Source organism: Eucalyptus grandis, chromosome 2 (assembly GCF_016545825.1).
Source record: "Eucalyptus grandis isolate ANBG69807.140 chromosome 2, ASM1654582v1, whole genome shotgun sequence".
Lineage (NCBI taxonomy): Eukaryota > Viridiplantae > Streptophyta > Magnoliopsida > Myrtales > Myrtaceae > Eucalyptus > Eucalyptus grandis.
In genome coordinates, this window is record NC_052613.1 from 37,316,619 (window position 1) to 37,340,655 (window position 24,037).

Sequence of the window (24,037 nt, forward strand, 5' to 3'; positions counted from 1 at the left end):
CATCAACACTATTATTTTCGTATGGGATGACAACATCAACCTCCCATGTTAATAATCTCAAAAAGGACCAATGGTGATTTTTTGGACATTTTGGTAAATTAGGGATATAGTGAGATTTTAAAAAATTCATTAAATGAAAGAAGCCAGAGCAAAATTGAAATTCAACTAAAATTAATTGTTTTTTTTTAGAGAACTAGCCCCCATAAGATAGGACTAATTAATTTGCCTGTATTTTGTATGATTTGTTTAAAAGGTATGAAATATTGATTTATCAATAAAAAGTACTTTCCGAGTAAAATTTTCAATTTTTTCCACTTTCCCTATCCCTATCCCTATCCTATAGGTATGGCCTTCGATCAAATAGAGAATAATTTCTTCTATACCTGTACTTAGAAAATCTTATTTATCTCGCCACCACGAGTGTCATTTCGACTTTGGATAGAACTATCCATCATGCCATTTCCCCCTTGTGAATTATCATTTGATAAGAAATGACCCGTACATAAAAAAAAAACCCTAAGTAATTATCATGCAAGAAAAGGCACAACTGGTCCTCGAAAAACCCCAACTAGAACCCCCCACAAAAATGGGGACTGATGGGATGTTTAATGGGGGTCGTCAATGAATGTCGAAAGTTCACATCATTCAGACACAAGGATTCTGAAAGTTCTAATCAACGAAAACCTCTTTTGCTCCAATCTCTTGAAAATCTCAACCGGCATAATCGAGATGTCCTTGAACAAGAACACCGCCCCCCTCAACGACATGTATTCTCATCATCCTTTTCTCCCCCCTTCAGCAGAGAGGATGACAACCCATTGACAAGAAAGATCAACCATAGAGATAGAGAGAGAGAGAGAGAGAGAGAGATAATGGGATTAGACACCTTGTGCTTAATTGCTATCCTCATTAATTTCGTTATAATAATCTCCAAAAATCCCCCCCAATCTAGTTGCACTTGTGTGGACGCCACAGCTTTTCGATGGCTGGATCGTGTGTAGGAACCCTTTGATGTTAATGTCCCCAAAAGAACATGACCCACAGTTTCTTTTCTTTTTTTCAAGAAAAGGCAAAAAAACAATAAAGAGATTACATCAGTAGGAGGCAAACCACGTTGGCGCCGAAGCGCGAAAAGCCCCAGCACTAAAACAAGGGTCAATTCCTCATGAGTCATGACAGTCTATGTATCCCACTCAATAGAATAGACCCGTTGAAACATATGAGATGCAACATGAGCACATGCTTGTCATCTCTCTACATGATTTCATTAATTACATGTGCATCCCTGGGTTTGGTTATGCGGAATTAATAGCGATTTTATTAGTTATATTGAATACAACATTAGTCTTATCCGTTTTAGTGGGGTAGAGTTTAGAATTGACCTTGAAATATTCGACCTTTCATTGCAGATTCTCGCTTCCTATGTCAACACGATCCCGGTCGAAGTTTAGCTTGAAATCCCTAGACCCAACAATGGAGCCACTCATGCACTTGCATTTTGGTCGATCGAATAGGCATTACATCCTCTTTCCTTTTGCACAATCTCCCATTTAGGGTTAAAAATATTGCATTAATAAAGCCTTCTTTTATTTATAGTTTTGGTGTAGGTACTGCATCCAATTCATAATGTTTGTTTTGAAATGAAATTTTTATTTCTAACCAAAAAAAGAAAAAGAAAAAAAGTTCAGAATGTGATTGGAAAAAAGTGAAGCATATGCAAATATTAAAAGGAGAGGGCGGGGGCAGAAATCGTTGCGCCAATTTGATCACTTTCGAGTAAGGAAGCGGAAGAGCAATTAGGAGGGGATTAAGCAACTTTAGTGCCATGACAAAGCGAAGGATTTGACAGAGTCAATGAGAAGACTGTTGTCAAGCTTAATTATGCTGATCAGATATTGTGTCCTCTCCAAACCCTAGAATTATTGCAAATCCCCTTCCCCCTTCTTTCTTTCTTTCTTTTTTTCAGTTGTAGTGGGAGATGATAGTCAACTCTCATGATGCATATTACATCACTTGATTTCCTCTTTTAATCTGGATCAATTCAAGTTTCTCCTCATGATGATCCATCTTCCCCTTGTTCTCCTTTTTTTCTTTTTTTTTTTTTTTTTCTGTGTTCGACAACCGGTTTGATTAAGCTCGTGAACCATGCGTGTAACGGATAGTCATGAGAACGAAGGCGCATTTTTCTTTCTCGCTTTTTCTTTATATAAGTCCGGTTTGACCAGGGACCAACAAATTCGTGGCACGACGAGAAAGATCCTCCGTGTCACGTAATCTGCGGACAGACATACAAGATCAAGACACCCAAGGTGGGCTGTTGATTAGCCCCGGTAATCCGTCAAGAGTTATAAGCTGTATTAAAGGGGAGGAGGAAGTCTGATGAGAAGGGTTGCTTATAGGAATAAGCTTATACATGGGACTCACGATTATAATTACTAAATATAATGTTGCATTTGTTGGGTCTATAATATAGCAGAGTATACTTTTTCTTATCTCATTTGGGTAAATGTATGGAATTTTTCCCCCTTTTTCGAAATGTCTCGATTAAGTTTCCATTGACTTGTGATGGGGAAGTTTGTGCAGGATGTAGATGGCTCCAGAATGTTGAGTGGAAGCGAGGTGGTGTTCTTTGATAAGCAGCAAGGCCCATAAAGAAATCCATGGCCAGGGTGGACCTAAGAAGCCCAATTTTATTGGAAATAATTGTCTTTTTCTTTCCTTCTTATGATAATATCTGTCTCTGCTCCACCATTATTATTATTATTATTATTATTATTATTATTATTATTATTATTATTATTCAGATAGTCATGCTTAGCCAGAATCTCTGCATATGACCGCAGAGGATGCACTTAACAAAAATCAATCCAAGGAGACCCCATTCAAGAACAAATTGTTGAGTTGATTAAAACATTTCTGATTTAAATGTGGGTTTCTTGCCCCTAGTTTTTCAGACATTTTAAGTACAACAATTCCAAGATAATGAAAGTGGGCCTCCAGATTTAGCATCTACACCAAACATGTTATCCCTATCAAACTGATAAAAAGAACTATATTAAAAATTGGTTTGGAGTACATAAAATGCAAATTACAGCTAACATGGCGCTTACAAACCACAAAAATTTTCTCATCTTAGAGAGAGGCTATAAAGTCGGATTTTGAGGATGAAAATAGACTTAATGACCTCCAAAACGATCCATATTTCGATCATGGATTGGCCTATTCAAACATAAATAGGAGAATGTCAACAAAGGAAATTTTTTTGACGAAAACCAGTTTAGTCTAGTTTGGTTTGAAATAAATTGAAGCTGGGCTGAATTTTCAAAAACCGGTTCGGTTGACAAAACTAAATTTCCAAAAACACCCTATTGCACAAAGCGAGGTTTTGATTTTTTTTTTTTTTTTTAAACCGGTGAGGCTCTAAACTCGATTTAGTTTGGCACGGTTTAACTTTCGACTCTACTTGGTTTGGCTCATTAACTTGAATCGATCTTGCCCGTCCTTGACCCAAGCACGAAGCTTTTTGGCTAGGCAAAAGAATTTGAAACCAACATGCTTGAAGGACTGAACCGTTGCGCTAATTTATAGAAAACCAAATAAAGTTAAGTAACTCATATGAAAAGTGGTAATAATTCAAATGAAAGTTGGTGATTTTATATAAGCGACAGTAAATTGATATTTTGGTAAGTTATACAGATAATACTTAGTTATCTCTGAAGTTGGAAATTTGCAAATAACAAAATTCGGTAAAGTCGCTCAAAATAAGGTTGGTAATATCAAATTATGATAAATTATTTAGAGAAAAGTTAATAATTTTTTTTTTCAAATAAAAAGTCGGTAATTCAATATCAGAGTTGTTAAATTTATATATTCATATGTTTTGCCAAAAAAAGAAGTGAGAAAAAAAGAATAGTAAGTTACTAGAGAAGAAGTAATCTGCAAAAGAACCATGTTGATGAAAAATCAAAATGAGAGTTGATAAACTTAGTAAGTCGATTGATTACAAATTGAATAAATCAATTGAATAGCCACTAAAATCATGCCGAAAAGTTCATAACGAGCTGCTAATTTTAAAACCATCACACAAATAAAAGTTGGTGTACCATCAAATAAACGTGGGTAAATTCGTATAAAATCGATAAATTACTAAAAACATACCTGTCACAACTTTCTCAACAATAGCATCCGAAGCTCACCATTCCATACAAAAACTTGCCAACTGCGGACCGACACTCTCTTTTGGGCTTCGGAAAAATAATAATATTCTTACCCTCAATCCTATGAATCTTTCTTCTCTTGGGGAGTCATGCACAAAGCCAAGAATCTTCAGACGAGCCGAATGAGCATGTGGAATCAAATCCACTTCTTATTTTTGGCCCCATTGGTAGCATAGAAGTATGTGGAAATTGTGGAGTGCCAAAGCATCCACATTAATCACCCATCTGAACCCATTTTGCAAATTCTTTTACCAAACCAAGCGACCGATCCAATTCGCGAGAACCCAGGAATCAAAAGCCCATTTGGCGGAACGTTGCTCTCCGCAGCATTTCTCGGATCGAAGTTATAGCTACTTGCTCTCTCGACTCAAGTCACCGCTCGATCTCCTTGAAGCCAAGAGACTGCACGCCGTTTTGATTGTCCGTGGGGTCTTTGCGCCAGGAACCAATGGTGGGTTCTTCGGTTCACAGCTTGTCGACGTTTACGTCAGGGTCGGCCGTCTCGGTGATGCGCGCGACGTGTTCGAGGAAGTGCCCAAGAAGGGTAATGTTGCTTACAATGCCATTCTTAGGGGATTGGTCAGTGCGGAGCGATTCTCTGAAGCCATTGATTTCTTCCGCTGGATGCTTAGGGAAGAAGTCGTCCCTGACAATTTCACTTATCCGATCGTTCTCAAGGCTTGTTCCGGGTTGAATGACCTCGAGGCGGGACGGAATGTGTGCGACTTGATTGAGTTTAACGAGACTAAGTTTAATGCGAAACGGAATGTTTATGTCGAATGCGCCATGATCGACATGTTTGCTAAATGCGGTAGCTTGGCAGAGGCGCGCAATGTATTTGAGGAGATGCCGAGAAAGGATTTAGCTTCTTGGAGTGCAATGATAGGTGGGACTGTGCGAAACGGGGATTCACTTGAAGCATTGTGTCTGCTTAAGAGAATGAGGCAGGAAGGATTGAAACCCGATTCTGTGACTGTGGCAAGCATTTTGCCTGCGTGTGGCAAATTGGGAGATGCACATAATGGAATGGCATTGCAGGGATTTGCAGTGAGGAGTGGTTTCGAGAGTGATATATATGTTTCAAATGCTCTCATGGATATGTACGGCAAATGTGGGCTCACTGATGAGGCACATGCAGTGTTTCGCAGTATTGTGAATAAGGACTCAGTGTCTTGGAGTGCCCTTATTGCGGGTTACTCGCAGAATGGTGAGTATCGCCGGAGCGTGGAGCTTTATCTAAACATGAACAATGCAGGCATAAAAACTAATGTCATCATTGCATCGAGTGTTTTGCCTGGACTTGGAAAGCGGAAGTTGCTGAAACATGGAAAAGAGATGCACGGTTATATAATTAAACAAGGGTTTGAATCTGATGGTGTTATAGGGAGTGCACTAATTGATATGTATATGAACTGTGGAACAAAAAGAGCAGCAGAGAACATTCTATACACGATATCTTTTCATGACATTGCAATGTTCAACTCAATGATTGTTGGTTATTCAATAAACGGCAATCCGGATTTGGCGCTCGGCATATTCTGGAAAATCTGGAAGTTTGATCTTACACTCAATGCTGTAACGATTCTAAGCATTCTTCCTGTATGTACTGAAATTGGGAATGTTACACATGGAAAAGAAATCCATGGCTACACAATTAGGACTAGTATCGGAGGAGTGGTTTCTGTTGAAAATTCATTGATAGAAATGTATTGCAAGGGTGGACATTTAGAACTCGGATTCAAGGTTTTCAACGGCATGATGGAAAAGAACATCATGACATATAACACGATCATCTGTGCTCATGCAAACCACGGTCTGGGAGAGCAGGCGCTCTCATTTTTCGAAGAAATGAGGGAGCTGAGAATGAGACCCAACAAAGTTACCTTCATTGGACTCCTTTCGGCTTGTAGCCATGCAGGTTTGGTTGAGGAAGGATGGCATCTCTTTGATGCAATGAGAAGCAAATACAAAATTATGCCAGAAAGGGAACACTATTCATGCATGGTGGACCTTCTAGGAAGAGCGGGACAGCTCGACTGTGCATTCAACTTCATCAAGGAAATGCCCATGGAACCAGATATTAGTGTCTGGGGAAGTTTACTGAGTGCTTGCAGAGCTCATGACAACGTTGTGCTAGCTAGTTTTGTGGGAAGGAAAATCATTGATGAGAACCTGATAGATCCAGGACACCACATGCTTCTGTACAATATTTACGCGTCCAGCCAGAGATGGCGGGACGCGTCAATTGTCAGGGCAGTGATAAAAGAGAAGGGCTTGTTGAAGACCCCCGGGAGGAGTTGGATTCAGATAGGGTTTGGAATTCACACATTCCATGCAAGAGGTCAGATACATCCCGAGTCAGACAACATCTACCGAGTTTTGGATCTCTTGCTATTGGATATGAAGGATAAAGGATATGCATTGGATCAAGGTTCTTCATCAGAGGATCTAGTGGAGAAAAGTGGCTAGCAACTAAAGTGAAAATATCTGTTGGTATAAGAATGCTACCATGAAGGCAGGACATCAAGACAAACATCAGTCTGTCGTCTGAAAGTGTTGCCTCGAGAATGAATCTCCTAAAGTTCAGAGCAGAATGGAGGGCTTTGCTCCGTGAGGAAAGACAATCGTAGCTTGCTCCACTGATTTCGCTGGCGTAGGAGTGGCCCACTCTTTGGGAATCGCCAGCCAGGTTGAGATAGCATTTCCAGCAGGGGCTGCCAGTGTTGCACGTAGCTTCAATGCTTTGCCATCAGGTATATCATAATCTGAACAGGCACAAAGCATATTCAATTCTGTATGCTCCCACAGAGCCTGACTGATAGTTCTCACCTGAAAGGAACATAATTAGCCAGCACCGGCTGACTAGCAATTGGATGATGTGCTATGCCAGAATCCATCCTACTCTTTCCTTTTCTTTTTTTTTTGCCAAAATGTATATATGTTGTCAAATTGCTTGAAATTGAATGAAGATGCCTTTCAATGTAGTTTTTAGACCTCTGGCAACAAGCTAGTGAAATAATGCACGTCATTACAAGCTGTGCTGCTGCAATTACCAGAAACAAAAGGAAACCATCTGTTTGCTATGAACAGGTCCTAAATGTTGCTCTTCTATAACCTTGCTACCCTTGATAAGCACATATCAAGAACTGCAAGGGCCTTTGTTACCACCCTATATGATGGAGGTCTAAATATGAGAATGTACAAGCAAAAGCATAAACTATGAAAGATGATTAGTTTCAGGTTCTTCATATGGTTTACTATCCTCCAGACCTGTCCTCAGAGCGAATACTCTTTGCAGACCAGACGCAGATATGATATCAAGACAGAAGTCCTCCTTCTACACACTTCTCCATGACAAGTTTCAACTGGAGCATTTGCTCCCTCGCCAACTGCAATCAATATTGAGAAGAAAATCATGACGAAGCCATTTAAAAATTCACAATCTTGTCTCAGTTCTAATTTAGTCATAGTTCATGCGTGATCACGTGATGTCCTATCACTGTAGAGAATTAGACCGCAAACAACCATGGCATGAGTGGTAGGAGGTACAGATTATTGCAAAAACATCAATTTACATGAAAACAATCCAGATCAAAATAGAGATCAAAATCTGAGCCTCACTTCCTTGTGAGTGAAACAGCCCAATGAGTAGCACATTCAAATGTCTACTGGCCGATGAGCAGCAACTATGGCAAGCTAAGTTCTAGAATGCCTGCTAGGTCAAGATTATCATGCTTGACGTGCTACCAGTATATTTTTGCTGGCATGATGTCAAGATACTTACCTTGTTCATGTCTGAGATTCTTTTCCCAGCATCATGGAGTTGGGTCCCGATTGCTTCTTCCAGTTGCAAGATAAGTCTCTTGTGTGAAGCTTCTGAAATTGCACAAAGTGAAGAAAAGTGATAATATTCTTGAAGGATGGCAAAACCAACAGTATCAAATCTTAAATCTCAACATGGTGCACCTGCACCCAACTCATTCATTATTATGTAGTGAAGAGAACAACTCAGCTGATTGATACAGATCAGTTAAGCCACAGGTCTCGAAGCATATGGGAATCAAGTAATGTTGTGCTTAAAGTACCTTCTTATACTACATGCAGATTTCTCAAAGAACTAAAAGATTTAATCTCATTTGTACGCAGGTAGTTGGTTTCTACTGTCAAACTTCTGTTGAAGATTCTCTATTGATGCATCCTTAGACACAAGAATTATTTGTGAGGTCATATTTATCTTCATTTGTCCCAGCAAATCTTGATTTATGCCAACTTATGTGAATAAAAAGATGACAATGCATTTATAAAGTAGCCAGACTACACTCCTCATGCTGCCTTTATGCAGCAAACCCCACCAGAGCAAAAGAACATACTCTGCTTCTCCATGACTTCTGCCAACTGTATGTTGTTCTTCTCTAGACCTTCAATTGTGCCTTTGAAACTCTGAAGGTGCCGATTAATTTCTTTTATAAAGTTCCCATGAATCAAGTTGAGTTGTTCATCTTGCTCTGCAATTGAGAAGCAAAGAAACGAAGTGATGTGCAAGGCTCCTCAAGAATGTAACCTTCCAAAGGCATGATACAAACAATCAAACACGTACAAAACCCTTAGTGCCACTATAGTATACGCAAAATCAAATTAAAATAGTAGCCATATTATCTTTGCTCTCAGCATAATGTCCCAAGATCACAAGTACATTGTAGATAAAACTTTCTTGACCACAGAAAAGTTTTCCCGATCTTAAGTCATGCCAGTGCAAAAGTAGTGACAAGTGCCATTTATCATATGTATATATACGCAAGGGCCATAAATAGTTCTAAACCATGGCAACCTATGATGAAGAAGCTTGTTATCATGGTCATTTTCATCTGGCAACCTCAACTTCGAACAATCAATTCTGCAAGTCACCGGAGGAGAACCTTGACTGTGGATTGTGCTCTTCCTCTTTTCTTTTGTTATAATAGATAAAAGCTGACAAACGGTTCTTAAAAATATTCAAACAATGTGACAGAACAGGACTCTCCATTGATTTGTTTCAACACGTAATGAAAGGATCAAAATTTCACGAAGTGCAAAATTGCCAAAGAGGCACATAGTTCATGGTCGCTTTATGGGAGTAAAATTTTGGAAACTTCAACATACATTTAGTCAGTTCTACATTTCTAATGCTATCATCGAAATGAATATGGCAGCCCGTGAAAATAGTTCTTACCTTGGAATTCTGTTTCTAGACGTTTCCTTTTTTGTTTGTTTAGGCTTTTGAGTTTACCCCTAGAGGAAGAAAAGAGATATTGTAACGCACGAGGATATTGGCTATTAAGTTAAGAAGGCCTATCTTGCGTATACCTACATGTCTGATTGAATTTGAGACTCAACAGTTTGCAGCTGCAAATGAATCCTCTCGTTAACGGATGTTAAAATTTCAGCAGTCTTCTTCGTGGTAACTGACTTCAACTTGCTTTTAAGCTTCTCTAACGCCAAGGCAAGCAATCCAATGTCCCTGAAAAATCATTACCATGAAATTACGAGGAAGCAGGAAGCAACTTATAAAGGGACTATCCTGTTATGCTAGAAAATTCAATGAGGAAGGAAAAAAAAGAAGCAAACCTTGCATACCCATCCCCTGTATTCTCTTCCACTGTATGTCGCTCCAAATTGCTTTCTCCAGTCTCTGCAATTTCAAGATAAGCCAGACAGTTATTTGGGAAGTTTATGTACAAAGAGAGAACAACTGATAAGGCGTTTGAGACTAAAGGAAGGAAGAAAGATAGAGTAGGACTAATGCCTTTTGGAGAGCTCGAGGCAGGATCAGTATAACGAGACTGAATGCCTCCATCACTGCACAGCCTCTTAGTTCTGTGCAGCATAAACTTCAGTTTCTCAGCAACACCAGTTTCCGGTGAGAATGCCTCCTCTTCGTGAAGACCTGCAGAAGAATGTTATAAGCACCTAAGAAAATTCATCCAGCATGAGTACCCTCATCAACCCATATTTCAGAAATTAAGCAAATATTTAGGTAATAGACTATAATATGCTTGTCCTATGGACTCGCTACTTCAGTTGGATGATAATAATTCATGCAAATGGGATATAATTGTCAGCAAAACTCACCGATTCTGCTTCTTAAATATCATATCAGTATCCTTAGTTTTATTAGATAGTCCTTACCAAAAAAATTCTTAGGTTCTACCAGTGACAGTTGTTCACTCTTACAAAACTATTCTACTGAGGCAACATGTCTAATCCCAGACCAATAAGAGGATTTCAAATTAACATGTACAATAAGGGAACCAAGAATGTGGCTCATCTAAACTACTAATGACTCTCAACACCAATATGTAAATTTGCATCCTAATTGAATTTATGATACACATCTGCATGACAAACTATATTTCAGCAGTCATCAAATTTAACCTTAGTTACAGATACACATTTGCCATAAACATCAATTCCTTTAACAAGATATGTACAGCAGGTGCACCCCCCAATCCAATGATGCTCCTAATCCATTGGGGAAATAAAATTCAAGCACTATTATTATAGCAATATCCACCTATCATCAATTTTGTGATGGAATTTGCAATCAACAACTGAAGCAATGGGTTCAATGATGGATATACCTTCTTCCTCAGAGCTCTCTGATTCTTTCTTTTCAGATGATGATTCAGATGAACTATGATCTACGCCATTCTCCTTCGAAAGGACTGCATTTCTAGGAGGAGAGGCTGGAAGCTCCTTTGCAACTTCCTGGATGTTTAATAAGGAAGCCAATCGACAGAAAAACTGTATTCATGTATATGTAGTATAAAAATCCTTATCAATGATCCAATATAATAATTATAAAGCAGAAACACAATAAACAACAGGGGATAGGATACAAAAGCTTCAGATTGCACCCTAGATCCATCTTGAAGCTTCCTCAGATGAGAACTCTTGAAGCTGAAGATATCTTCCTTGTCAAAAATTCCTTTTACTTGTGCAAAATTACCAACTTCCTGCCCTGCCTGGTCTTCTTGAATCAATGGACTTGGTGAGGAGCCCACCATTTGAATTCTTTGAAATGTTGGACTTGGGAAATTATCTCGTTGATCAACATGAACTTTTGGGAATGTGTTACCAGCAGCTTCTCTCTGGTCTTTATTTTTGGCTAAAGCTGGTAATTTTACTTGCGCAAAATTACCAGCTTCCTGCCCCACCTGGTCTTCTTGAATCAATGGACTTGGTGAGAAGTCCGCTATTTGAGTTCTTTGAAATGTTGGACTTAAGAAATCATCCCATTGATCAACATAAACCTTTGGGGATGAGTTACCTGTACCTTCTCTCTGGCCTTTATTTTTGGCTAAAGCTGAGCTCTCTATAGCTTCATGCTGACACGGTTTGCTTATTGCTGGTTGCTCGGGGAGATCTCTTCCTCCACAAATCTTTTCTAGGTTGATGTTGACAGGCAAAGTGAAGTCATGCAAGCTTCGTCTTCTGTAACCATGTGGAGATGATCTTTCTCTTGATGCTGAATTTCCATTTCTGCCAGTTGAGTGCTGGTTCTCATCCTGATTGTTCTTCGAAGAAAATGAAAGCTTGCGTGGATCAATTCTGGGATATTTTCTCTCGGTTTTCTTGCTGCTTTTAACTTTTGAGGAACTTCCTTTAGCAGTACCTCGTATTCCAATGTGCCCCTCTTCAAATGAAAAGATATTTCTTTCCTTGGATTTCTGTTTGTAAGCCGAGAGAAGGCCACTTTCTAATTTCTTTGGTCGCAACTTACTTGAGGCTCTTTTTCGGGTCAAAGCTTTAGTCACTGGCCTTCTATTTGAACAATATGGACTTTCAGAATCATTCTCTATCGTATCTGAATTTTGTTTAGGCTTGATAACTTTATCGCTGGTTTGATCCCAGTTCTTCTCTGGCCGAAGCGAAGTGACACCAACCTCAACAGGCTGCGAGCTGGTCTTCTCTTTGTTAGGTGAGGCAACAGTTTCCAGCAACTCCTGCAGCTTGATCCTCAAAGATTCACTTTGGTTCTTCATTATACTGCCAGTCTTGTCCCCCAGAGTTGCTCCATCTGATGTAAGCGCCGCCCTTACAGTTGAAGATGCACACTTATGCACAGTCTCTGCATATTCATTCCTCTCTTCATTTATCTTGTGGTCATCAAACCTTTTCTGGTTGACATGGTCAGATTGTAAGGGAAAAAGTCGAACCGAATGATCTACTGGTGCACCTTTCAATCCATTGGGTTTGCTTTGCATCTCCTTTTTGTCTGTTTTAGTTCCTGTAAGCTTTGCACGAAATACACCTTCTGAACCTGCTGAGTTCCTGTGACTAGATCTTTTGGAAATCCATGGGGATCCTTCATGCTCCTGACACTCATTTGGCCTTCTTCCTCTGCTATTAGCTACACCTCCTCCAGCTAAATCTTGTTTGTTAGCGTCTACACCAAGCTCAGCTGGCACTGCCACCTCATTGTCCCTCACTGGTCCAGGTATCCTCCTTGCTGATGAGTCAACCATAATTCCGATGGAAATTTTCCTTGATTGGCTGCTTGCAAAGAAGTTACTTCCATAACTGCGATTTTCACTCATCTGATCCTGCAACCAAAGATAATGCTAAACATGAAACCTCTGATCGAATCAATTCTCAATCGTGTTGTTGCAAGATTTCAGCCCATACATAAAAAATTTTCCTTCGGAGCATTAATTACAAAATCCTTATAAAGATGGATATGCGAAGTAAACCAAGAAAGCCTGAATTTAACGCAACAATCAATTAAAGGATCTAGAAGTACAAAGTAAACTGCAACAATCAATTAAAGGATCCAACAGTCAATTTCATAGTGGATTCTGCAAGAGGACCACTAATAGCAGCAGATCAGACTCGACAAATTCGTATGGATAACGTTGAGCCGAAACCAAGCTAAATCTCCAACGAAAACCGAATCAGATGCTTAAACACTAATCCTCCTCCCTCGTCCTGGTTAACGCCACCATCTCTGTTTTTCAGACAAACTCAGTTCTCATTTGACACAGCAGCCGACGATGCACATCACCGACGTCAGAACTCCACAAACGTGCTCGAGAAGCCTCCCACACTACGCGGTTTTCTAAAATCATCGCGACCGCGAAATGCACCTACGAAATCCAGACATGCACACGAGAGACGTTCCTTTCGACGGTCCGATCCTCACACTTCCGTAAATTCCAATGGCGACGGAAGCAGACGATGCAAACGAGCTCGCCTCGGCAAACCGACTCGCCTTGAAGAGAATCAGAGAATGTCGACTGATTTACCTGATTCGGGCGGCGGACGAACTCGGATGTGCGCGAAACAGGGGGATGAATCGCTTGAGGAGGCGCAAGAGGCGGCAAGCGCAGACTCCGGCGATCGGAGGAGAGGTGCGATCCGATCGGAAACGGCTGCCGACGAAGCTTTCGCTCGGTCTCCTGTCGGAGCCGCGCGACGAAGAAGAAGAAGAAGAAGAGGAAGAAGAAGAATCGACGGGCTGTGAACTTTTAGGCGGGAAAAAGCGGGGAACGCGATTTTGTGCGCCGGAACGACAGAGCTGGCGCTAATGTACTCGCCCGTGCGCAGTGCGCACCCCCCGGGGTGACGTGTGCAAGATTTTTGGGATTTGACATTTTTCGTTTTCGCCCCCGCCAAATTGATTTTCTCTCTTCAATAAAATATACCAACTGATATTTATACAAATTAATTTTTATAAAAAAAAGTGTTTTAAGAGTTTTTATTTGGTCAGCATGAATGATGGAAGAGATGTACGATGACTATTGCATTTAGAGTGTATTGGTATAAATGTAGAGATGGCAACATAAATTATTAATTTTGTAGAAATATCATGTTTTAATGGAAGAATGAAAATAATAAAAGTTTACTCTTTTATAGATTCGGCGTCTATTTATACAAATGATGCTTTTATAGTCTTTTGAGAACATTCTATAATAGTCTAGTAAAAAAAAGAGTTCTCATACGTCATGGTATTTTAAATTTTCAAGCCATACTTATGTCAATATCATCATTGACTCAGTGACACTGAGGATGTTTATACTTTTGCTCAAAATTCAAGATTGTTAATTAAAAAATTTTCATTTAAAAGTCTCTTTATATTTTTAAAATGTGCAACAATTGTCAACTCTTTCGCTTGTCAATTAAATTTATATTAACATGATTTGCCGTATCATGGTTATGAATATAAAATATGCACGAATCATGTTATGATTTACTCGAAATTATTACAGGATATTTTGTTTTCTAGATGTTGAATAGGTCCTACATCGAGCAACATAAAAAGCTAAAAAAAGAAACGAGAGAGAATAGGGGCATATGATAGAGCAATCAATGGTCATGAGAAAAGGGAGTCTAATGTCTAGAGGGAGAAGCTTGATATCAATGAATATTTGACAACACTCATGTTAGCAAGTTATGCCGCCCAATTCGACCCTTCAATCTTTAATCACGATACCTTTAAAAAGATTTTGTTAACAAATTCTTCAATACTTTGTATAATAATCTATAATTATTTATTGTTTGAGTTTTTATGATCCAAAATAGAGAAATTATTTTTAGAATAGATCAAAAATGGTCGCCTAATCATTTTTCCATTTAAAACGATGGAATTCTTTTGTCCCTTTTTTGGAAACAGGGTGGGGGAGACGATTTGCAATTTCCGGGCAAATTTACCGGGCAGCTGACGTGGCAGTCGGCGTAAAAATAGAAATGCGGTACATGAGCTAGCTGACGTGGCACGCAACCGGATCCCGCGGACAAGATATCGTCCGATAACAGCTTATCCCCAAGCCATTCTCGGCGAGGCAATCCACCAAACACCTCTCCCCCGCCGCGATGGCCGCCTTCGCCACCGCCACCTCCGCCGCCGCCGCCTCCGCCGCCGTCATCCGCCCTCCCCGCGCCGCCCGCGCGCCCGCCGGGATCCGGTGCTCCGTCGCCGAGGGCCCCGCGGTCTCCCAGCCGCGGGCCGCCGGCGGGGGGCTGGCCGACTGCGTGGTGGTCGGGGCCGGGATCAGCGGGCTCTGCGTCGCCCAGGCGCTCGCCACGAGGCACCGCGACCGGGCCCCCGACGTGGTCGTCACCGAGGCCAGGGACCGCGTCGGCGGCAACATCACCTCCGTCGAGAGGGACGGCTACCTGTGGGAGGAGGGCCCCAACAGCTTCCAGCCGTCCGATCCTATGCTCACCATGGCGGTAAGAGTCGCATCGCACCTGCTGATTTTGGCCCCCATTTCGCTCTGCGCGGGTTTCCATTTTTGATCGCGGGGGTGGGGTGTTGCGAAGAAGCGATTCGGGGAACTTATGGAAATCTAATTCGCGAGGGAAGTTGCGACATTCCCGAAAAGGAAACGAAAGGCGCATTTCCATATCGGTATCAGTTAAGCTGCGTGCGTGCTTCGTGTGGCTGCTGTAAACCGTCGTTTTAGCTTGGTGCTGGACTGGACTGTAATGGTTAGGAGGACGATGGTTCTATTCGGACGCCGAAGGACCGATGAATTTGAAGTTTTATCTGACTGGATTCCGAGTGTCGATTCGATGGAGCTGTGTGTGTTTTGGTTTGGTTATAAGAGGAATTTTTTTCTTTTTTTGGTAATTCTTCCGATGCTAACATATGTTGCCATGCATGCCGTGTACCTGCATTTGTGACGCACTGCTTCTGTTCGATGTTGCAGGTGGATAGCGGTTTAAAAGATGATTTGGTACTGGGAGACCCTAATGCGCCTCGATTCGTACTGTGGAATGGGAAATTGAGGCCAGTACCTTCCAAACCAAATGATCTTCCATTTTTCGATTTGATGAGCGTTGGTGGCAAGCTCAGGGCCGGCTTTGGTGCACTTGGAATCCGCCCTCCTCCGCCAGTGTGTCTTTTAACCTTATTCTAGCTTAGCTTATTTTAGCTGCATATCACCCTTAGACATGAATATAGATAGTTATTTGGAGTAATTAGCCTCATTCCTTTAAGTTTTTGACAAAGGTGACAGGGTTATGAGGAATTGGTTGAGGAGTTTGTGCGGCGCAATCTTGGTGATGAGGTTTTTGAACGCCTAATAGAGCCATTCTGTTAACCTTATTCTAGCTTAGCTTGTTTTAGCTGCATATCACCCTTAGACATGAATATAGATAGTCATTTGGAGTAATTAGCCTCATTCCTTTAAGTTTTTGACAAAGGTGACAGGGTTATGAGGAATCGGTTGAGGAGTTTGTGCGGCGCAATCTTGGTGATGAGGTTTTTGAACGCCTAATAGAGCCATTCTGTTCAGGTGACATTTTGTAGTTTTTATCAGATTGTATACATTCATTGAAAGCATTTATTTTTTGACATTTTTTGAAGTCAATGTACTTCATCCTGTATTGTGCCTTGATCCTGGACCCTTCAGGGCTCTGACAACAGAACTAGCAATGTCTTGAGAAACTTTTCCCCTGTTCACAAGGAGCACAATTTTAATGATTTTACCGTATGCATTTCTCATTTTAATATAAGAATCATTCCTTTATTAGTATAGCTTGCTTAAAATGTGCTTCTATTTTCGCTTAGATTGGTCTCATGTGAATACCTTGTGCATTCTAAGTCCCAATATCCCTAATTTGCAGAATATTGGGTTTTTTAATTAAAGAAATACCGTAGACAGGAACCTGCCTTTTATGACTCTTTAAATATACCATTGCTGCTTTCATAATTCTTTCGTAAAATATTATGGTCGGTTGATGATATATTACTTCCATCATTAATAAACCTGTTGTGTACAGCTTTCCCCCTGGTGATAGGTCTTGAGAATAAGTTGGGTATGTTATATAATACAATTAATCAGAGGTAGTGAGGAGACCTATTCTATTGGTTTCTCTGCAAAATGTGGTGGGTCAACAGCAAGCTGCACCTTTATCAGTTGTAATTTTGAGCTGTTATTGGGTGCTTGGGTTACATGTGCTCCTAGTGCTCCTAAGTCTAAGAACAGAGGACTCATATAGGGCCTACCTCATAAGATACATTCCTGACTGCATATGCAGGCAGTGTATCTTACAATTTTTCATTGACCTTAAGATAATAGTGGCAATTTCTTCTCTGCAGGCGTTTATGCAGGTGATCCTTCAAAATTGAGTATGAAGGCTGCCTTTGGAAGAGTATGGAAGCTAGAGCAAATTGGTGGCAGTATTATTGGTGGCACTTTCAAAACCATCCAAGAAAAAAATAAAGCTCCTAAAGCGCCTAGAGACCCGTAATGACTTGTAAATAGTGATTCTTACCGAGTATAGTCCTTCCACAGGATCACCTTTTCACTTTGTTTAATTTTTTGGTTTTTGTAGGCGTCTACCAAAACCAAAGGGGCAGACAGTTGGATCCTTTAGGAAGGGACTCACGATGTTGCCAAATGCTATATATGAAAGGTCTCTTTGTTCTTTAAACTCTTATTTTGGAAAAATGAGTATCATCATTTTATGGCCTGCAGAATTTCGACTACTTATTCCAGGATTTTTATTCATTATATGCAATATTATTGACTGGCTGCGAATGACTTGGCAGGTTAGGCAGCAAAGTAAAATTATCCTGGAAGCTTTTGAGTATCACTAGAATGGATGATCGGGGATACAACTTGACTTATGAAACGCCAGAAGGAGTGGTTTCTCTGCAGACTAAGAGTGTGGTCATGACTATCCCATCCCATGTTGCTAGTGGTCTATTGCGTCCTCTATCTGTGAGTCTCTTTTTAAACCAGACTAAAAAATGTTTTAGTTCCTTTCCTTTGCATAATTTCTGAAGCTTCTTGCTGAATTTGCTTGTGTCAATCTAAGAAAAACTTGTTTTGTCTAAAAGTCTAGCTTCAAGTTTGTTTTTGACACTATTTTTTTGTTTGGTCATCTGCATCAGGTGGCGATGATTTTAATCATAATAAAATCATTTATCATCAATGATAGTGTCAGGACTGAGAGGATTCTCTTCAACTGTACTGCAAAAAGCAGCCATAAGAAGAGGAACAAAAAGAAAATCTATGTAAACAATTTCATTAGAAAAATGTTAAAAATATTTGTCCAGTTTAGCCAAATGGGAGGAGCTGAAAGCTGAAACTGTCAAGTTGCAAGTTTCTTTTGAGCTTCGATTGATAGTGTTATGTTGATTATGCCTGGTATATTTGGAAGTTTGTCAATGGGCCATCTGGTAGCCTGCTTTGAGTCTTCCACGTAGCTGGGGCCCACCGTAAGTATTGTGCTGATCTATGTGATGTTTCCGACCATGTCCTCTACAGATTATGAACGCAATATCAAGTACGGTGCTAGTTACACAGATTGTTAGGATGCATTGTCTGCATGTTTTTTGGGACAAACTAAAAAGTCAGATTCAAGTACTACGAACAAATGGGAAATTGCCGCTCCGTTTTTTTGTTTATTTTTGGTCTACTGTGGGAATTCTTTTTTGGGCTGTTGTGGCTACATTTAGTCAATTGAAGAAGCCTGCTGAGATCTTTGACCATCTTGTGACACATCAGGTAGGATGCCCTCAATTACTTCGTCAACCCTTGGGATACATGAAAAAGTTGATATGATCCAGAGTCCATGGTTCAATTGTGCATGTAGGCGTCGTACTTGTACCTGATTATAGCCACATATCAGAGGGCCCCCATTATATTGGATGAATTGACCATGCATCTCCAGGCCTAAAATCTCCAGAATCACTTTTTGTAATTTCTATTCTCTTGTTTCAGACTGCTGCTGCAGATGCATTATCCAAATTTTATTACCCACCGGTTGCAGCAGTAACCCTTTCATATCCAAAGGAAGCTATCAGGTCAGAGCGTTTGATAGATGGTGAACTCAAGGGGTTTGGTCAGTTACATCCTCGTAGCCAGGGGGTGGAAACTCTAGGTGTGATTTTAATTCTTATAGCAGTGAGCTTTTTTTGAGAAAGAATTATATCAACTGTTAAGGTTTTTTCTTAGAATTTAACAATATTTCCTGCCAGCTTAGCTGCTTGAGTTGCAATGCAGGATGTTTATACAGCTCATCACTTTTCCCGAACAGAGCGCCAGAAGGAAGGGTTTTGCTGCTGAGCTATATTGGAGGGGCCACTAATCCTGGAATTGTATCAAAGGTAAGAGATTTGTGTAGTTAAATTGTGAATTTGGTTTAGGTCCTGTAAGAGTAGTTAATGAGTTAGTGAGTCTTTTGGTTAGGTAAGAATGGATTGATTTCAACTATGACAATGATCTTCCATTTTGTTACCCTTGACAACTTTTAGTGTGATGAAGTGTCTTCATCAACTTACATGTCTCCGAAGATTATGAAGAATATTATTGGGATTGTGACAGCTCAGGGAAGGGCAAGGGTCCTCTCTAGTCTCACATCGCTTAGGGGGGAGTCCTAGGTTAGTTTATAAGGTTTGGATCCCTTTAACCTGTATAAGGCGTTTTACGTACGCTTCCGCTGCGCTGAAAACAAAGCCGTGAGGGAGGGTGGGCCAGTGGGCCACGCCTCCAAAGCGGACAATATTATGGCTTGGGAGAAGGCGAGCCAGTGAGCTGCGCCTGCTTCTGCATAACGCGTTTTAAGGCCGTGAGGACTTAGTGTCTAAAGCAGACAATATTATACAATGCGGGTCATTACAAATGGTATCTAAGCCGACTCTCGACCGCATGCGGGGGCTCTCTAGTCTCGTTGTACTCTTAAGGGGTGGAGAGTGTGATAGCCCAGGGAAGGGCAAGGGGTCCTCTCTAGTCCTACATCGCTTAGGGGGAGTCCTGGGCTAGTTTCTCTCGACCACATGTGGGGGCCACAGCGTCCTCTCTAGTCCTACATCGCTTAGGGGGGAGTCCTGAGCTAGTTTCTCTCGACCGCATGTGAGGACCACAGCGAGGACGCTAAGTGTGACAGCTCAAGGAAGGGCAAGAGGTCCTCTCTAGTCCTACATCGCTTAGGGGGGAGTTCTGAGCTGTTTATAAGGTTTGGGTCCCTTTAACCTGTATAACACGTTTCACGTACGCTTCTGCTGCGCTGAAAACAAAGTTGTGAGGGAGGGTGGACTAGTGGGTCACACCTCCAAAGTGGACAATATTATGACTTGGGAGAGGGCGAGCCAGTGGGTTGCGCCTCTGCCCTTGCATAACGCGTTTTAAAACCGTGATGACTCAGGGTCGTTATAGGGATAGCTGGAACTTTCTCATGTCAAAGGCACATTTACATGACATTATTCTCCTGAAGCACATGAAGAAAAAAAAAACTAACAGTGGCTTCTCTTTTCATCAACTGATACCCCCTTCTTGATAGCTGAGGAAAGATAAATGAACTACCAATCCAGCATGTATGGGTAGTGTGGATTAGTTGCCAATGCTTGTGTAGGAAAATTGTCTAGTTCATTAGTGATATATTGTGCAAACTAATGTGGTGTTGAGGGAGGTTATGTCAGCATAAGGGAGAAGGGTGGTACCCTGTTAATACAACATATGATGTCCTTTTATAGAGCCGCCATGAACACCTTTTCTCTCATGTTATCTGTTGTGAAGTATTAAGAAGTCAATTATCCGGTTATCAAGAGGGTGTAGATGGCATTTATTTTCCTTCTTTCCGAATGGTGCGATTTTTACCTGTTAATAAATCACCTATGATAGTTCTCCAGCTTTTTTTGGGAAGCAGAATAAATTTTATGACTAGTCAGATTGCGGCTTCACCCCATATCTGTGCTTTTTGAGTGTACCAAAAAGCTTGAAGAGATAAAATTCTTTATTGCTATAAGAATATCTTATAGTTAAACAGGATTAAGTCTCATGCCTAATATGAGAATCTTATAGTTAAACAGATTCAAGTCTCATGCCAGATCGAACTTGTTCCACAAGCCTAGTTAATTCTAGCAGATAGCTTTTAAATGAAGTCCTGTAATTTCTCTGATGCCTCCTACCACATACTCTTGCCAACGGCACATCTATTGCAGACTCCAGGCGAACTTGTGGAAGCAGTTGATAGGGACTTAAGGAAGATGCTTATAAATCCAGGTGCAAAGGATCCACTTGCCTTGGGCGTGAGAGTGTGGCCACAAGCTATTCCACAATTTTTGGTAGGTCATTTGGACCACCTAGATTCTGCCAAAGCCGCTCTAAAGGACATTGGCTTCCAAGGTATGTTTCTAGGTGGCAACTATGTATCTGGAGTGGCCTTAGGCCGATGTGTGGAAGGTGCTTATGAAGTTGCTGCTGAGGTATCAAATTTCTTGTCGCTATATGCTTACAAATAGTCCTTCTTGTGTTGGACTGAGCTCTTTGTGGTCCTCAGTTTAGCTGCATCAAGTTTTGAAACTAGCGGCACTTCTATTTTTAGGCACGTAGTGGGTGATCTTTTGTTTTATTCTCTATAACAAACGAGGCTGTGTAATCAGTAGGGGTGGCTTGATAGAATAGAATAGGGGAAGATTAAATTTAAGAGGTCAATCTATCCATATTGGGTTATATTCGCCGTATCATTTTTCCTCGGGCTATGAAGCATGTACTCTGTTTTGATGTAAATCTACTTGTTATGCTCTCACCCTTTTTTTTTTTAAATCATTCGTACAAGTGACTCTTTAACTAATTAGCATTCCTTCGACAAATTTGGGCCTTGCCAGTGCCAAGGACTTCTGGTAAGATTTTGAGATGGGATGCACGAAAACGGGTACCTGGCCTTGAGATACATGACTAGATGGTGTTTGGTTTCGGAAAAGTGGGGTTGCAGTTTCTAGAAGGTGTTCAACAAATGGGTGAAATTCGAACGTCCTGAGGCCCAATTACCTCGCAAGTGCTTTCTCAGAAGTCACTTTCACTTGCTTCTTTTTTTGTGCAGTGAGTTTATATTAGCTAATATAATAGCAGAGAGTGGGTCATGTGCTAGGTATTTAGGTTACAGGCCCAATTCAACCTCTTGCATCGTCCAACTCTCACGCACACTAATTTTCAACGCCGCCTAGTAAAAAGTCATCAGGCAAATCACGAGCAAACAGCTGTTAAAGAGGGAAGGTTGTCCCCAAACACAGGCTGAAAGCGGGATCGTGCCTCGGTTAAGGGACCTGGGATTCGGAGACAGGCGATGGGAAAAGGGGCAAAATCCAATCTTTGACCGACCGCAACCTTGCCAGCCCAAAAGACGAGACAAGATCATAAAGACGGGGAAATCAGCCTCAGTGACGAACGAAGATTCCAATCTCATTGAACCAAAGGCGAATTTGTCTCGAACCATTAGACAATCAGGCTTTTCGGAAAGTGTCACAACTTGGGATGAGTCTAGCCATAGCCATGTGAAGCAAATCCTGAACATCAATTTGACGACGAGTCTACCCGATTTTTGAACTTTCCTTCCGGTGATTGTAAAACTAGAATTGAATCCGAGTAGTTTGTCGGCGGAAACCAACTGCGGCCGACGAATTCCGAGTAAATAAGGTCGTGTGTGGATGTCGTTCTATTGCAACGAGGGAAACACGGTCACCTACAATCGCATGTTTGGCATTTTTCATGGCATGCAAATCGCTTTTTGATCGCCCCACGTTTGGGAATTTATTGAAACATTGTCGGTTGAAAACACGAGATGGAAGATGCTTGTCCGCTTAAATGATGATGTTGCTACCACGTTGCTGCCCAGGAAAACTTTCGAATAGCCCATGAGCTTAACAAATGTTGTATCAATTGACCTCCGGTTCTTATTGCTCCTTGGAAAAATTGGAGATTGAACTCCCGTCTGTCCTTGGCGGCCATCGCTGCCATCGTCATTCGGCTAGCCCTACCCTTCTCTCTCTCTCTCTCTCTCTCTCTCATATTGCACTTTATGTTTTTTTACGAAATCGACACGCAAGACACACGGACACTTGTCGGCCGTTTTTTCTAACGTCTCTCTCTTCCCCCTCCATTGCAAATTTACGTTTTTCTAACGAAATTGACATGCTAGACACGCAAGTATAGCTACGGGCTATTTTTTCAACACCGATTTACGTAGGGGCAGATGGACACACACACCGGTCAAGTTTAGAGACAAGCTCAACTTCAGAATTAACTTAATAAAACTTGATCCCACTTCCATGACTGATTTGAATTTCTCATAATGTATAATGGTGCAATATCTTGGCCGATTGCGATGTGAAAAAAAAAAGATAAGGAAAAAGAAAGGTCTTTGGCCTCATATATATGTAATTTCTTTCTTTTAAAAGAAAAAGGTTCACCCCTCGGTCAATTGAAGCAACAATTGTGGTAGGGAAGGTAGGGGACATCAATACTTTTTACCTTTCCTTTTCCTTTTTTCTCTCACGTCCTCTGTGGAAATTTGAGGGCATCATCCCATGAACCTTTAGTACATCTGGCGTTTCTTTAGGTCCAAGATTTGATTTCTTGTTCCCTTCTAGTGAAAAGCACCAATTGAGGCGGGACATGAGAGAGACAATCGCATTAGGGCACGTGAAATTTGAACACGTGGGGGGAGAGAATTGTCTGTGGGAATGAGTCCCAGCACTTTGTGCATGGGGGTGGTGTCGCTCTTTTCAATCCCTTTGGCCCTCTTTCTCGTTCTCCCAAATCGTAATTGATTGCATGTCCCTTAAATTAGGATCTTATCCCTTTAATCTGTGGTTAATTAGCATATGAAATCTAGTACCGTCATTTGGGGTTTTCCTATTACCAAATTCCTATCAAATCACCGCGTCGATTCATGAAAAAGTTCGCATTAAGCGTTTTCACATTTTGATCGATTGTGAATAGTCTCCTTTGAATAGATTGAAGAATGTCGGTGTACATTTTTAAGATATCTTGTCATATGCAGTCATGGGATATGAATTGCCGACAAGAAATATATTTTGAATCTGTATTGAT

At 41.0% G+C, this 24,037-nt stretch overlaps 3 protein-coding genes across 5 annotated transcripts; 2 read left to right on the forward strand and 1 right to left on the reverse strand.

Moving 5' to 3' along the window:
- The first annotated feature begins 4,397 nt into the window (after positions 1-4,397).
- Positions 4,398-6,686, forward strand: LOC104427080 (putative pentatricopeptide repeat-containing protein At3g01580). Its single transcript, XM_010040220.3, has one exon. It carries the CDS (start codon positions 4,398-4,400, stop codon positions 6,684-6,686), a length of 2,289 nt encoding a protein of 762 aa, XP_010038522.2.
- A 615-nt stretch (positions 6,687-7,301) lies between these two features.
- Positions 7,302-13,703, reverse strand: LOC104424613 (meiosis-specific protein ASY3). The gene is made up of 10 exons (XM_010037067.3): positions 13,499-13,703; positions 11,093-12,799; positions 10,835-10,961; positions 10,000-10,140; positions 9,822-9,885; positions 9,565-9,714; positions 9,427-9,485; positions 8,588-8,722; positions 8,002-8,093; positions 7,302-7,606 (listed from the first exon to the last, which is right to left on the reverse strand). Exons 2-10 carry the CDS (start codon positions 12,791-12,793, stop codon positions 7,535-7,537), a joined length of 2,541 nt encoding a protein of 846 aa, XP_010035369.2. The 5' UTR covers positions 12,794-12,799; positions 13,499-13,703; the 3' UTR covers positions 7,302-7,534.
- Positions 13,704-15,017: 1,314 nt separating this feature from the next.
- LOC104424614 (protoporphyrinogen oxidase 1, chloroplastic) lies at positions 15,018-21,763 on the forward strand. 3 transcript variants are annotated; one of them, XM_039307529.1, is made up of 10 exons: positions 15,018-15,425; positions 15,905-16,090; positions 16,408-16,492; positions 17,299-17,446; positions 17,535-17,615; positions 17,752-17,923; positions 18,929-19,088; positions 19,211-19,314; positions 21,148-21,485; positions 21,589-21,763. In XM_039307529.1, the coding sequence occupies exons 1-9, from the start codon at positions 15,066-15,068 to the stop codon at positions 21,445-21,447; spliced, it is 1,596 nt and encodes a 531-aa protein (XP_039163463.1). In that variant the 5' UTR covers positions 15,018-15,065; the 3' UTR covers positions 21,448-21,485; positions 21,589-21,763. The 3 variants fall into 3 exon arrangements, with proteins under 3 accessions (XP_039163463.1, XP_039163462.1, XP_039163464.1); XM_039307528.1 differs by having other exon boundaries at positions 21,148-21,763; XM_039307530.1 differs by lacking the exon at positions 15,018-15,425 and adding an exon at positions 15,516-15,821 and having other exon boundaries at positions 21,148-21,763.
- The last annotated feature ends 2,274 nt before the right edge of the window (positions 21,764-24,037 follow it).